The sequence below is a fragment of the Phodopus roborovskii genome, unplaced genomic scaffold (genome assembly GCF_943737965.1).
Source record: "Phodopus roborovskii unplaced genomic scaffold, PHOROB, whole genome shotgun sequence".
Lineage (NCBI taxonomy): Eukaryota > Metazoa > Chordata > Mammalia > Rodentia > Cricetidae > Phodopus > Phodopus roborovskii.
Genome location: NW_026125295.1, coordinates 14,866,857 through 14,882,569, shown reverse-complemented (window position 1 = coordinate 14,882,569; position 15,713 = coordinate 14,866,857). Strand labels below are relative to the sequence as shown.

Genomic DNA, 15,713 nt, shown 5'->3' with positions numbered 1-15,713 from the left:
TTATATTCACATCCATTCTGCATAGATTATTCATATCACAAAGTAAGGGGCTTTGAGTTTCAGTAAAGTGGTGTAAATACTACATCATTTACACTTTGTTCTAGACAGGACTAGCAAGGATGTCTGTGGAAACACTTTCTTCCCCTTGAGACTGTGGAAAACAGAACCTAACTTTCTCCTAGAAGATGTAGCTGCCTACTTGAGGTGATGCCAGGTCCTTTTTGGCAGAAAAAGGAAGACATATCCTAGCAGCAGCATTTATCAAAACATAGAGATGCTATTCTACATGGAGTTTCAAGCACAGGAGTCCAAATTTTACTTTGGGGTAGTTCTTACTTTCTAAGATAGGGAAAGAAGACTCTTGGACAGACTGCACTAAATTACCCAGAAACAATGGGATCCTTATTATGCTTACACTGTCTTCAGCCATACACTTTTGACTTCTATCATTATAAAGTCACAAATACCCTCTGTTCTAACAGGATGATAGTATAAGGGGAAAGTGTTACGGTTATATATAATGAATCCTTCCTTAGGCCAGGAATGTGATGACCTTCCAACAAAAAAATTTATTAGTCCTTTCAGAATTTTATACAATGTGTTTTGACCATATCTACCTCCTTCCCTATCCATCCAACTTTGTGTCTTCTTTTTTATTTCCCTGAATACTTATCAAGTCCCATAAATTCTTGGATGTGTGGCTTTCTACTGGAACATGATTGATCCAACAGGGACTACATTCTTTAAAGAAAACTGACTTATATCCCATACTTTAGCATCACTCCCTCTGTTAAAGCCCATAAGGTCAAGGACTCATTTGATAAAAACTAAACATGGGAACACATTTGTAGTAAATCATTCTACCAGTGGCCATGTGGAGAGTTTTCCCCCCAACAGTCACCTTTCTGAGTGTTTGCCATTCTTATGAGCAATGTCCTAACATAACTAAAGAAAGAAATCTTTGCCTTTCTGATTCTGTGGCTCAGAATAGTACTTACTCAGTTTTGTTTGTCTTTTTTGTTTTCTGAGACAGGGTTTCTCTGTGGAGTCCTGGTTGTTCTGGAACTGACTCTGTAGACCAGATTACCCTCAAACTCCAGAGATCTGCTTGCCTCTGCCTCTGAGTGTTAGGATTAAAGGTGTGTACCACCACCACCTGACCTTTTTTTTTTTTTTTTAATAACGGAGTAAAGCATAATGTCTTATTTAAAAGTCCTTTCCCTATCTACACTTGTTAAGATATTTTAAAAACATTGCAGTACGTCCTCAGATCTTAATGAACACCCAAAGAAATGTATGGTGTTTTAGCTTCTCTTTTAGTTCTTGTCAATTACCCAGGAAGGTGAGACCGATGAAGGATTAATAATGTACATGACACCCCACCCCAGTATTGCAACATTCCATGAAACAAATGGTGATGAGAACAAAGCAGGCAATAAGCAGTCAGGACACACAAAATCAAGAACTTACACCCAACTATCTTCATCTCTGCATCAGAAAGAAAGGGGCGAGAATGAGGGGGACAGCACAGAGAAAAACAAGAACAATTAAGACAAACAGGAAAAGAGAAAGAAACATCACTTGTAGGTCAGCGATGAAACATGCACTTTTTTAAAATTAAGGATCAAAGAAAATGACAAGAGTGTATTAACAAGCACAAAGGCAAAAATCAGATGCTCCATAAGAGGGGTGGCATGTCTACACAACTGTTTTCTAATGTGCAAGTCCAGAGACACCCAGGACAATTACTCTTTACCTTAGATCTGACTCAGCGGGGACAAACCACCCATACACAAAGCAGAGCACTTTCTAAGTCATGGCTTGCTCATTCCTTTTCTTTTTTTTAAATTTTGAATTTAAATTTTATTTATTGTTATTGTGTGTAAGCATGTATGATGTATGTATGTGAGTGTGGGTTTATGAGAGCCATGATATAGAGGTCAGAGGACAACTTTCAGGAGCCAATTCCATCGTGGGTTTTGGGAACCAAATTCAGACTTACACAGCAAGTACTTTTACTCACTAAGCCATTTTGCCAGTCCCAAGACATGGTTCTTTCATAAAATATTTTTTAAAAATGTGTGCATTCATGTGTGTGTGTTTGTGTGTGTGTGTGTGTGTGTGTGAGGACATGTACACATACACTTGTGTCTATGAAGCCCAAGTGAGAGGGTCAGATCCTCTGAAACTAGTTACAAGTAGTGAGTCATACAATATGTGTGCTAGGGACTGAACCCAGGCTTTCTGCAAGAGCAGTACAAGGTCTTAACCACTGAGCAATCTCACAGCCCCAAGACATGGTTCTTAAAGAAGTTCTCAAACTAGCACCATCATTACCACCTAAGAGTTGGTGAGAAAGCCAAACTGTTGGGCCCCAACTCAACAAATCAGACCTCTTGAGGTGGGCACAATAATTTGTTTTTCTAAGTCTTGCAAGTAATTCTGATTCATATTAACATTAGAGGATCACTGCTTTAGGGGAAGACTCATTGTAGATAGAACAATATACTAAGTCATAGGTGGAGTTTTATATTAAGATAGAAGATCATTTAACTAATCTAAAACTTGGCTCATACCACTAGAGACAATAAATACCCTTAGAAAGCCAAAACTTAAAAAAACAGATCAAAGCACTGTACTTGTCACAGAACCACAAAAAACTCTCTGTATTTCCATTAACCCAAGGACACAGGCTTTCCAGGAAAGACAAGAAATAAAATAAGAAGATACAGGTATTGGCACATCACTTAAGTAAGTTGTCTAGAAGGAGGGTATAGTACCTTCTTCAATAGCTATTTTAAGCATGCTACATTCTATTGGCTGCCAGTGCTCTTGAGATATTACTGTTGCTAATGCTGACCCACGAGTCACAGGGAATGATATTAACATCTATTTGTTTCCCTGGAATAGTTGTCCAAATCAAGTCTTTCACAACCATCATCCTTCAGAGGAAAGAACTAAGGGTATGCTATAGAGTTATTAACTTTTGTAATGAATAAAAATAATCAGGAAGGACAAAATGGAGAAATATTGTGATTACCCAAAAAAAGGTTTTATGTGCTCAGTTTAAAAGATGAAGAGATGGCTTAGTTGTTAAAGCGCTTGTTGTACAAGCATGACCTGAGTTCAGATCCTTAACACCATGTAAAAAGCCAACCATAGTGGTATGTGTCTGTAACTCCAGCATTTGGGAGCATGGAGATATAAGTTTTCAAGAGGCTGGCTTGCCAACTAATATACCCAATTGGTGAGTTTCAAAAAAAAAAAGATAAGAGACAGAAGTCACCTGGTGTCAACCTTTGACTTCTATATAAACACATATACATAAACATATGAATATAAACACACACACACACATACACACACACACACACCACACTACCACCACCACCACCTACTTAAACAAGACAAAGAACAAACTATGAGCTAAGTGTGGTGAGACCAACCTGTAATATTATTTGGGAGATAGAGGCAAAAAGATCAAGAGTTCAAGGCCAGCCTCACACTCACATATATAAATAGTTCAAAACCATCCTATATCAAATCAATCAAGGCTTAAATTCCCATAACTATTTTTTCTTTTATAATACAACATGGCATTTTGTGTTAGACATGCCTTTTTATGGGGTTTAAGTATAATGGCTCTCAGAATTCCTGCAGTATCACTGCTGCCTTATGCTCATTACTAAGGGCCACAAGTAGAGCTAGATAGCTTAATTATGGATCAGCTGTGGCATACAGGCTCTTGTCTTCTGCTTACAGCACCTACCTGGCATGTATATAAACTCTCACAGGAAAACAGTGAAGTCAGAAAGACCTTTTTAGGAATGACATGTTAGATACCTATGCCTAGAGTCTGGCTGAACTCCTCTATGCAACTCTAGCAACATGTTTTGACAGGGATCTATCTGGGCCAGCCTGACAAAAATAGACCTCTCCATATGAGTATCTGGTAGTTTCTGCCAAATGCAGGATACTTTTAAAATAAGGATCACAGCTTACGAGTAATTGTAATTTTTCATTTACTATAATTTCTCAGACTTTAGTGTTGATATGCTCACAGCTACTGACACAGTTTCTTTTCTTGTTCTTGCTCCATGTGTCCATGTGTCAAGAAGATGAAGTTGCAGCTTCTTGTAAGTTGGCCAGCACTTCAAAGCTAAAGAACTGTTATAACCCAGGTACAATATTCTCTTAGAAGAAGGGTGCCCCAGCTTCAGATGGAGGGATGGCTAGGACTGACAACACTCTACTCTCCAAGGCTTTTCTTCCTACAGTCATTGTTCCCAAGACAGATTGACCACAATATAATACACATGCAAGCACACACTCATGGTCACACACACACACACACACACACACACACACACTCCTGCTTTAGCAGAAGCTGTAGGTAAGCATTATTAACCTGTCTAAGTGGTAAAAACCATTCCTGACAATATATTGGAGCACAATATAAGGAGATGAGTTGTAATTTCAGGGGTGGCCATTTGTGTAAAAGGCTCTTTCCTAAAGAGGAGAAAGGACAGAATATGTACTAAGTACTGCTTACTTTTAGCTAGAACACTCAGCACTGCAAAGGCAGAAAACCCACAAGAGTAACACACTCATTACCCAGTCCCAGGTCTCCAAGAAATGTCCAATGTCCTGCCTTGTAGAGAAAATCATCTGATGATGCTTTTGCTTCTCAGGAAATGGAGTACTTCCTTAACCTCATTGCCTCACTAATGCCTGACATCACACACTTCCAGGTATTTTTAATGTAGATAAAAATCCCTTATAAGCCTGTGCATCAGTGACACACAGTGAGGGTGAGTACCTGAGCAGAAGGCGTCATTGACACACAGTGAGGGTGAGTACCTGAGCAGAAGGCGTCATTGACATTCAGTGAGGGTGAGTATCTGAGCAGAAGGCGTCATTGACACACAGTGAGGGTGAGTACCTGAGCAGAAGGCGTCATTGACAGTCAGTGAGGGTGAGTACCTGAGCAGAAGGTCTTTTTCCATAGATGAAAGTCTCTTTGTAATGTATCTTGCTAATATAATTTGTACAAATATGTGCATGTGTAGAGGTCAAAGGAAAGTCAAATGTTATTTCTCAGAAGCTGTCCATCTTGAATCTTTTTAAGGCAGGATTTTTCACTGCATGCAGCTTTTCCAAGTCTGCCAGGTTGGTTGGCCAGCAAGCCTAAAGGAATCTGCCTGTCTTTGCCTCCTGGTTGAGTGCTGAGATTATACCATACACCACCATACTCAGCTCTTTAAAATGGTTCCTCCTGATTGAGCTCAGGTCCTCATGCTTGCAAGAGAAGCACTCTATTGACAGTCTCTCACATATTATTCCACTACAGTTAGCACCTAGCATCTAATTTTGAAAAGGTTATTAGATCAATTTCAGTTAGCTTTGGTTCTCTTTTCAAAACCTCGTTGCTACAAAGGTGAGACTGTTGTTTGGACTTTTCTTTTCTTGATTACAGGGTCCAGACAAAGCTAAAGAAGGGATTGTGAAAGTATAGGTGCAACTTCCAATGGAACACTCATCTGTACAATAGCCAGATGTAGGCCCTTCATAAGCATGAGGTCCCATATCACTTAGCAATAAACATAATTGATCTAGTTGGCCTAAATCTGCCATCCAAAAGCCTCCTGTGTTCATGAGTAGGAAATAAAAGCAGTGCACAGCAGCTTGCTCTGCATGCACAGTGTCTACAGGGAGGGAATGGAGGTGATAGAAAATAAATCTGGGCAAACAGAGTAGCTGGTCCCACTGTGTGGGCCTTCCTTTCTCAAGTCATATTCCCCTTTGGGTGTGTATTGGCAAATGTTTCCAACATTAGTGAAGAACCAGGAAGAACTAATAGATGACATATAAAGTAGTCACAATTTAGTTCATTCTGGCCTGGCTCTTCTCAATAAAACAAGCTTTGTACAGGGAATTAAAACTCAACTGAGAGGGTAGGTCCACCTCTCCTAGAATCTATCTAGAGAACCAGGTGTTTGCTTGTTCTGAACTCCATATCCTTCACATCTTGGTTGCCAAATTACCTGCTGTCAATCTCGAGCCAGTCTTTTCATTTCTAACAGCTCTTTCAGCTCTAACAGCCCATTTGGATCTACTTTCCCAGCTCTACCCAAGTCCACCTAATAGAAAACATGAGCCTAGTACTTGCCTAGCAAAACCTTACTTGAGAGGCAATGCATCCCTACTTTCTGCCTTGGATCTCCACTGAGACAACTGCTGAGAAAACAGGCAGTAATATTTAGAAGGTCCAAATCCATGCTGTTTGTATGTCTACTTTCTGTTACATTAAAATTTTCCCCCTAATTCCTACACAAACAGGAGTCTCCGATAGTGTAGACACATATTGTGATAAATTCTTCCCCTTAAGCAGGAAGTTCTCATGAAGAAATCCCCAATCAGGGAATATGATGGAAGAGAAGGTTACAAAGTACATCTTTATGAGGAAATTTCACATTGCTTCCCTTATCACCAGAGCTCCACAAAGCCCACGTGCTGAACTGTCATGTTGCACTGGGAAACATGGTACAGGGGCTTCTGGCAAAGAACAAATGCTTACAATACCCAAAGGGCTGCTGCTGTAAACTACAGTCAGCCACTGACTTGGGAGGCAGAGACCTTAATGGCTGTATAGCTCACCTGAATAGCTTACCACCTGCTCAAGCAATAAACTCCATTCTGCTAATCCATCTCCCCCCCATCCCCACTCACTTTTTCTTACCTGGCATAATGACATCAGGAAATCCCAGTTTTCGTGTAATTGCTAATCCTCTATTAAATATCATGGGATTTTCTCTCCGGATCTGTTCCATGTCACCACGAAAAAGCTGTAGGGAAATAATAAGACCTACAAAAACAAAACATTTTTTCTTTATTCAGAGCCATACATATACCCTGTGCATAGTACTAGGAAAGACATCAATTTCGTCTCTTTTCCATTTCTCCAGCCACAGTGCTAGGAGGGATAGATCCTAGGGCTACATGTTGGGCAAACACTTTATCACTAACTTACACCATAGCCCTGATAGTTTTCTTAGAAAAATAATCATTAGTGTCAGTCTTTCTACAAGATGCTGACATTCAATAGGAATAGAACGAGAACTGGATACTAATACTTGTCATTTTGTTTAAGAAAACAGACTTTATAATGTAACAAACCTGGAAACATTTTGCTCACTGGACTGGAAGTCCAGCTACTTACCAAAGTGTATAGAGTTTATTATTAAAAAGATCAAAATGTATATTAGTCAAGGGATATTAAAAAGGTCTTAAATGACTATATAAAGGACTACTACTAGAAAACTCCCAGGAAGGAAACAAATGTGAACAGGAAATTAGTCAAGCAACACCAACCACTGAAGTGTTATACAATTAGACTATACAGACATAACATAAAACTTTCTAGCCAAAGGAATACATCATGTGCCAGGACGGTGGTGGTGCATGCCTTTGATCCCAGCACTCTGGAGGCAGAGGTAGGCAGATCTCTGTGAGTTTGAGACCATCCCAGTCTATAAGAACTAGTTCCAGGACAGCCTCCAAAGCCACAGAGAAATCCTGTCTCGAAAACAAAACAAACAAACAAAAGAAGAAAAAGAAATACATCACCATGGCTGGCACTGGGGGCAGAGTACTTGGTACTTGACTTCCGGATGATGTTCTCATGAATCTGGGTCCACTCGCTCTCATTGTTACATCTGTAACAGAAGGACAGGTTTTATGCCTCACCAGAATTTAAAGCATCTGGTCTGGTGGCTCAATGTGTACCAACAAGTTTGAAGAGAAAAGGATTTCTCACTCTCCTACAGAAATGAGTATATGCTTTACAATTAGATAAGGTTCTTTTACTACTGTTAAGTATAGAAGATTAAAACTTGGAGAAAGAGTATATATTAAAATAAACCCTTACATATATGCATATAACAATGTGCACATTAATACAACACACACATACAATTTTGAAACTTTAAAATTAATCCTTGCTAGTATGCACACACATAAACACACACACACACACACACGTGTCTATAACTTTTGGGGGTGCTAAGGATTGAACCCAAGGCTTCCTGATACTAAACATATTTTCTGCTACTAAGCTACATTACCAGGTATACAAATTTCATCTTCATCTCTGAAGTAGAATGAGTTTTTTCTTTTTTAACTCTGCACACACACATTGGGGGGAGGGGAGGAAGTTGTTCCGATAGAGAAAGGTTTCTCTCAACAAATTCTACTGTTTAGAAACTGCCATGATTTTTTCTTTAGCATATGAATCGTTAATGAGATATTTTAGCACTTGGGGTGACAATTTGATAGGTATTAAGTAAATGAACATTTTCAAACTTGACTGATTAACACTTCTTTTCTTTCATAAATGGTTTTCTGCTCAGTGTGGCATTCTGTTTTAAAAAATAATTAATTTTACATTCCAACCTTAGATTTCCTTCCCCTTTCTCCTCCCAGCCCCTCCCTGTGTTCCACACCTCCTCTGTTTCTATTCAGAAAAGAGTAGACCTCCCATGCATATCAACAAAACATCAAAGTTACAGCAAGACTAAGCACCTCCCCTGGTATTAAGGCTGGGTGAGGCAACCCAGTATGAGGAGCAGAGTCCCAAAAATCAGTAAAGGAGTCAGAGACAGCCACTGTTCCTACTGTTAGGGGTCCCATAAGAAGACCAAGCTACACAACTGTCACATTCATGCAGAAGGCCTAGGTCAGTGCCATGTAATCTCTGTGAGCTCCTTTGAGCCCTGGTTAGTTGAGTCTGTGGGCTTTTGTGGTGTCCTTGACATCACTGACTTCTACAGTCCTTCCATCCTCTCTTCAGCAGGATTCCCCAAGCTTGGCCTAATGTTTGACTGTGGGTCTCTGCATCTGTTTCCACCAGTTGCTGTCAGGGTTATATTCTGATGGCAGTTTGTTATTAGATGGCCTAAAGGCCATTGCTTCCTGAAATGTTAAAAAATATGCTAATTGATATCCTTTTCTAGTTTATATTTAAGCTGTAACTACATCCACTTAAGTAATAAAATGGACCAGTAATATTTTAATAATTAACATGGAGCTTAATAGCTCACACAGGGATCCACAGAGGTGAGGGGAGCTTCCCCTGAGTGAGTCAAGTCTACAGCAGCAGGTCTGAGGAACTCAGTAAAATTAATAGAAGAGCAAAACAATGTTCCTTTAATATACTCCCTTTATGCAAGTCCCAAACATTTAAAAAAAAAATTCTGAAGCTGGGCATTGGTGGTGCAACACCTTTAATACCAGCACCCAGGAGGCAGAGGCTGATGGATCTCTAAGTTCAAGGCCAGCCTAGTCTACAGAGTGAATTCCAAGACATCCAGGGCTACACAATGAAATGTTGTCTAAAACAAACAAACAAAACCAAACGAACAACCCTCCTACCCTCCCCCAAAAAAAGTCTTAAATTTTTTTTTTTTGTACTGTTTCAGGATCATTTTGTATATTTCCCGTTCTAACCCTTGATTCATCTACTCTTCCAAAGATCCCTGATTCCTTTAATTGAAGAATGGTATTCAAAACTAAGATTTGTGCTCTATATGTGATCAATGTTATTGGGTTATTGTTGCTTCTGAGTCCCTTCAGCTGACAGAATAAGAAAATATAGAAAGAAAGAGGCCTCAGCTGGAGAGTGCCAGTTTCCAGTGAGATCCTTCCCAAGTGCAGAAACTTCCCAAGTATCAGCCCAGCCTTTGTCCTCTTCTGCCAGTCATTGGCTAGTGGTGAGTCTGGGCCCAATTGGGGCAGCCTCGCCCCTACCAACTCTCCCTCCCCCCCCCCCCCGAACTCCCTGGATTGGCCCCTGATCCTGCTGCTCCTGTGTCCTGTCCCCATCATGAGCACCCTTGGAGCTCTGATACATCCCCACCCATCCCCACCGCTATCCTGCCCCCCTCTACCCTGCCCACTGTCCCGCTGCTCTGGTTGAGCACTGGGACAGGGTGGAGCCAACAGTATACCCTACTTCGGGGACTTCTCAGAGCAACTCTGAACAAAGGTGACCTGCCTATCTATGCAGGACCACACGTAATTTCCACCTGCTTGGTCTCTGACCCCGCCTCCAGTCCTCTGCTGGAGCCCGGGGCCCCTCCCAGAGACGAGCCTATCTCTGTGGGACCATTCTGAGTTTATGCTGGCATCTTCTACTGGACCCTCATCCCTGACCCCACCCCTGGGTCCCTGTCTGCGGAGAGACCTCCTATAGAGCTTGGACCACCCAGAGCTACAGATATTGAACCTCTGACCCACATAAGCCCAACTGGAGAAGTACCATAGAGAGAGGGGGAGACCCCACCAACACCTACTGGGAGAAGCTATGGGAAGATGGCAATACAAGAAAACACCTAGCAACAGAAAGACAAGCATGACACCACCAGAATCTAGGGAATCTACACCAACTAGAATGGAACACAACAACAAAGCAGAGGAAGCAGAAGGGAACGACTTAAAAATTACTATCATAAAAATGATAGAGGCCCTCAAAGAAGATGTGAGAAAATCCCTTAAAGAAATGGAGGAAAAAACAAACAAAAAAGTGGAATGAACAAATTCCTTAAGGAAAGTAAAGAAAGTACAGAAAGCCAAGAAGAAACAATTAAGCAGGTGAAGGAAACGGTTCAAGACTTGAAAACTGAAATAGAGAAAATAAAGACAACACAAACCGAAGGAATGCTGGAAATAGAAAAACTGGGCAAAACATTGGGAACTACAGACGCAAGCATAACCAACAGAATTCAAGAGATGGAAGAGAGAATCTCAGGCGCAGAAGATAAACTAGAAGAAATAGATTCATCGACCAAAGAAAATCATAAATCCAACAAATCCTTAACACAAAACATCCAGGAAATGTGGGACACCATGAAAAGGCCAAACCTAAGAATAATAGGCATAGAGGAAGGTGAGGAAGCCCAGCTCAAAGGTGCCGAAAACATATTCAACAAAATCATCGAGGAAAACTTTCCCAATCTGAAGAAGGACATGCCCATGAAAATACAAGAAGCATATTGAACACCAAATAGGCTGGACCAAAGAAAAAAGACCCCTCAACATATAATAATATCAAAACACCTAGCATACAGAATAAAGAAAGGATATTAAGAGCAGTGAAGGAAAAAGGACAGGTAACATATAAAGGCAGACCTATCCAAATTACATCCGACTTCTCCATGGAAACCCTCAAGGCCAGAAGGTCCTGGATAGATGTTCTACAAGTATTAAGAGACCACGGATACCAGCCCAGGCTACTATACCCAGCAAAACTCTCAATCACTATAGATGAAGAAAACAAGATATTTAATGACAAAACCAGATTTTCCCAATATGTATCTACAAATCCAGTCCTACAGAAAGTATTGGAAGGAAAACTCCAACCCAAGGAAGGTAACTACACCCACAAAAATGTAGGCAACAGATAATCTAACTACACCAGAAACCAAGGGTAAAGCAGAAAAAATATATTCATAATACCACTGCCAACAACAAATCTAAAACAAACAAGCATCAACAATCAATAGTCCTTTACTCACCCTCAACATTAATGGTCTTAACTCACCTATAAAAAGACACAGGCTAACAAAATGGATACAAAGACAGAATCCATCCTTCTGTTGCATACAAGAAACACATCTAAGCTTCAAAGATAGACATTACCTCAGGGTAAAGGGTTGGGAAAAAATTTTCCAATTAAATGGAACCAAGAAGCAAGCAGGCGTGGCTATCCTAATATCTAACCAGTTAGACTTCAAACCAAAATTAATCAAAAGTGATGAAGACGGTCATTTCATATTCATCGCAGGAGAAATCCATCAACACAAAGTCTCAGTTCTGAACATCTATGCCCCTAATACAAAGGCACCCACATTAGTAAAAGAAACACTACTAAAACTCAAAGCTCATATAAAACCTCACACACTTATAGTGGGAGACTTCAATACACCACTCTCAACACTAGACAGGACCATAAATCAGAAACTCAACAAAAGAAACAAAAGAACTAACAGAAGTTATGTCTCAACTGGGGTTAACAGACATCTATAGAACATTCCATCGAAACCGAAACACAAAAGAATATACCTTCTTCTCTGCTCCACATGGAACCTTCTCTAAAATCGACCACATACTAGGTGGCATAACAAACCACAACAAATACAAGAGAATAGGAATAGTCCCCTGTAACTTATCAGACCACCATGCTTTAAAATTGGAATTCAACAACAACACAAATAGCAGAAAACCTGCAAACTCATGGAAACCGAACAATGTGCAGTTGCACCACACCTGGGTCAAAGAAGAAATAAAGAAAGAAATTAAGGACTTTCTAATATTCAGTGAGAATGAGGATACAACATACCCGAACTTATGGGACACCTTGAAAGCAGTGCTACGAGGGAAGTTCATTGCACTAAGTGCCCATATGAAGAAAACAGAGGATAGTCACATTAGAGAATTCACAGCACAAATGAAAGCCTTAGAACTGACAGAAGCAAATTCACCCCATAGGAGTAGACGCCAGGAAATAATCAACTTGAGGGCTGAATCAACAAAATAGAAACCAGGAAAACAATACAAAAAAAAAAAAATCAATGCAACCAAGAGTTAGTTTTTTGAGAAAAATCAACAAGATAGACAAACCTTTATCCAAATTAATGCAAAAGCAGAGAAAGAACATGCAAATTAACAAAATCAGAAATGAAAAGGGGAACATAACAACAGACACAAAGGAAATACAGACAATTTTCAGGTCATACTTTGAAAATCTGTATTTCACAAAAATTGAAAATTCAAAGGAAATGGACAAATTTCTAGATAACTTACACTTACCAAAAATTAAATCAAGAACAGACAAACAACTTAAATAGACCTATAACCTGCAATGAAATAGAAGCAGTCATCGAAAGCCTTCCAACCAAAGAAAGTCCAGGGCCAGATGGATTCAGTGCAGAATTCTACCAGACATTCAAGGAAGAACTAATACCACTACTCCTCAAACTGTTCCACAAAATAGAAACAGAAGGTTCATTACCAAACTCTTTTTATGAGGCCACAATAACCTTGGTACCCAAGCCTAGCAAAGACACAACTAAGAAAGAAAACTACAGACCAATATCCCTGATGAACATCGATGCAAAAATACTCAATAAAATATTGGCAAACCAAATTCAAGAATACATCAGAGAAATCATCCACCATGACCAAGTAGGCTTCATCCCTGGACTGCAGGGATGGTTTAACATATGAAAATCTATCAACGTGATCCACCATATAAACAAACTGAAAAAGAAAAACATATGATCATTTCCCTAGATGCTGAAAAAGCCTTCAACAAAATTCAACAGCCTTTCATGATAAAGGTCTTGGAGAGATCATGGATAACAGGAACATACCTAAACATAATAAGAGCAATATACAGCAAACCAACTGTCAACATCAAACTGAATGGAGAGAAACTTAAGCCAATTCCTCTAAAATCCGGAACAAGACAAGGCTGCTCTCTCTCTCCATATCTCTTCAATATCATACTGGAAGTTCTAGCTAATGCTATAAGACAACAAAAGGAGATCAAGGGGATCCAAATTGGAAAGGAAGAAGTCAAACTGTCTCTATTTGCAGATGATATGATAGTTTACATAAGCGACCCAATAAAGTCTACCAGGGAACTCCTACAGCTGATAAACACCTTCAGCAAACTAGCAGGATACAAGATAAACTCAAAAAAATCAGTAGCCCTACTTTTTTCAGATGACAAAGAGACAGAGAAAGAAATCAGAGAAACATCACCCTTTACAATAGCCACAAGCAACATAAAGTATCTTGGTGTAACGCTTACCAAACAAGTAAAAGACCTATATAATAAGAACTTTGTGGCTCTAAAGAAAGAAATTAAAGAAGATACCAGAAAATGGAAAGATCTCCCATGCTCTTGGATAGGTAGGATAAACATAGTAAAAATGGCAACCTTACCAAAAGCAATCTACAGATTCAATGCAATCCCCATTAAAATCCCACCACAATTCTTCACCGACCTTGAAAGGATAATAATGAACTTTATATGGAAAAACAAAAGATCCAGGATAGCCAAAACAACCCTGTACAATAAAAGAACTTCAGGAGGCATCACCATCCCTGACTTTAAGCTCTACTACAGAGCTATAGTTCTGGAAACAGCCTGGTATTGGCACAAAAATAGACAGGTAGACCAATGGAATCGAATTGAAAACCCTGATATAAATCCACATACCTTATAAACACCTGATTTTTGACAAAACAGCTAAAATTATACAATGGGGCAAGGACAGCATCTTCAACAAATGGTGCTGGCACAATTGGATGAGGGTGTGTAGAAGACTGCAGATAGACCCATGTCTGTCGCCATGCACAAAACTCAAGTCCAAATGGATCAAAGACCTCAACATCAATCCAGCCACATTGAACTTCTTAGAAGAGAAAGTAGTAGGTACCCTTGAACAAATTGGTATAGGAGCCCGCTTCTTGAATATAACTCCAGGGGCACAGACACTGAAAGAAACAATTAATAAATGGGACCTCAAAACTTAGAAGCTTCTGTAAGGCAAAGGACACAGTGGACAAGACCAAACGGCAGCCCACAGACTGGGAAAAGATTTTCACCAACCCTACATCTGACAAAGGGCTGATCTCCAAAATATACAAAGAACTCAAGAAACTAGTCAACAAAACACCAAATAACCCTATTAAAAAATGGGGTACAGAACTGAAGAAAGAATTCTCAATGGAGGAAATCAAAAAGGCTGAAAGACACTTAAGAAAGTGCTCAACATCCTTAGCTATCAGGGAAATGCAAATCAAAACAACTTTGAGATACCATCTTACCCCTGCCAGAATGTCTAAAATTAGAAACAGCAATGAGGACTCATGCTGGAGAGGATGTGGAGAAAGGGGAACACTCCTCCACTGCTGGTGCGAGTGCAAACTCGTACAGCCATTTTGGAGATCAGTATGGCGGTTTCTCAGGAAAATGGGAATTAGTTTACCACAGGACTCGGCAATCCCCCTCTTAGGCATATACCCAAATGATCCACATCCATGCAACAAAGACATCTGTTCAACTATGTTTATAGCAGCATTATTTGTAATAGCAAGAACCTGGAAGCAACCTAGATGCCCCTCAATTGAAGAATGGATAATGAAGATGTGGCACATCTACACAATGGAATACTACTCTGCAGAAAAAAATAATGGTATCTTGAAATTCGCAGGCAAGTGGATGGCATTTGAAGAAACCATCCTGAATGAGGTAACCCAGTCACAAAAAGAGGAACATAGTATGTACTCACTCATATATGGATTTTAGACCTAAAGCAAAGAATCACTAGCCTATAATTCACACCACCAGAGGAACTAGGATACATGGTGTTTTCCAAGAGATTCATATAAAGTCCCTCACAGAAGCAGGAAGGGACAAGTCCCCCAGAGCACAGGGAAAGTGGGGGGGGCAGTGAATGGAGAGAGAAGTAGGAGAAAAAGAGGGGGAGGAAAGGAAAACATGTGTGACTAGGAAGATTGAGCCCGGTTAGGAATAGAAGACAGGAGAGAGAGAGAGAGAGAGAGAGAGAGAGAGAGAGAGAGAAAGCACATAAAAGAGGGAGCCAATATTGGTTTGAAGATAAAATTGAACACAAAGAAAGGTCTAG

The 15,713-nt window shown here is 39.9% G+C and overlaps 1 protein-coding gene across 8 annotated transcripts in view; it reads right to left on the bottom strand.

Annotated features, from left to right (window-relative positions):
- The window catches only part of Dock3 (dedicator of cytokinesis 3), a 307,646-nt gene that overhangs the window by 108,626 nt on the left and 183,307 nt on the right, over positions 1-15,713 (bottom strand). For all 8 annotated transcript variants that reach the window (XM_051205186.1, XM_051205158.1, XM_051205167.1 and 5 more), the window contains exons 13-14: positions 7,627-7,715; positions 6,740-6,865 (exon numbers count right to left, since the gene is read on the bottom strand). In XM_051205186.1, coding sequence (XP_051061143.1) covers positions 6,740-6,865; positions 7,627-7,715 — 215 coding nt within the window. The remainder of the gene's footprint in view (positions 1-6,739; positions 6,866-7,626; positions 7,716-15,713) is intronic.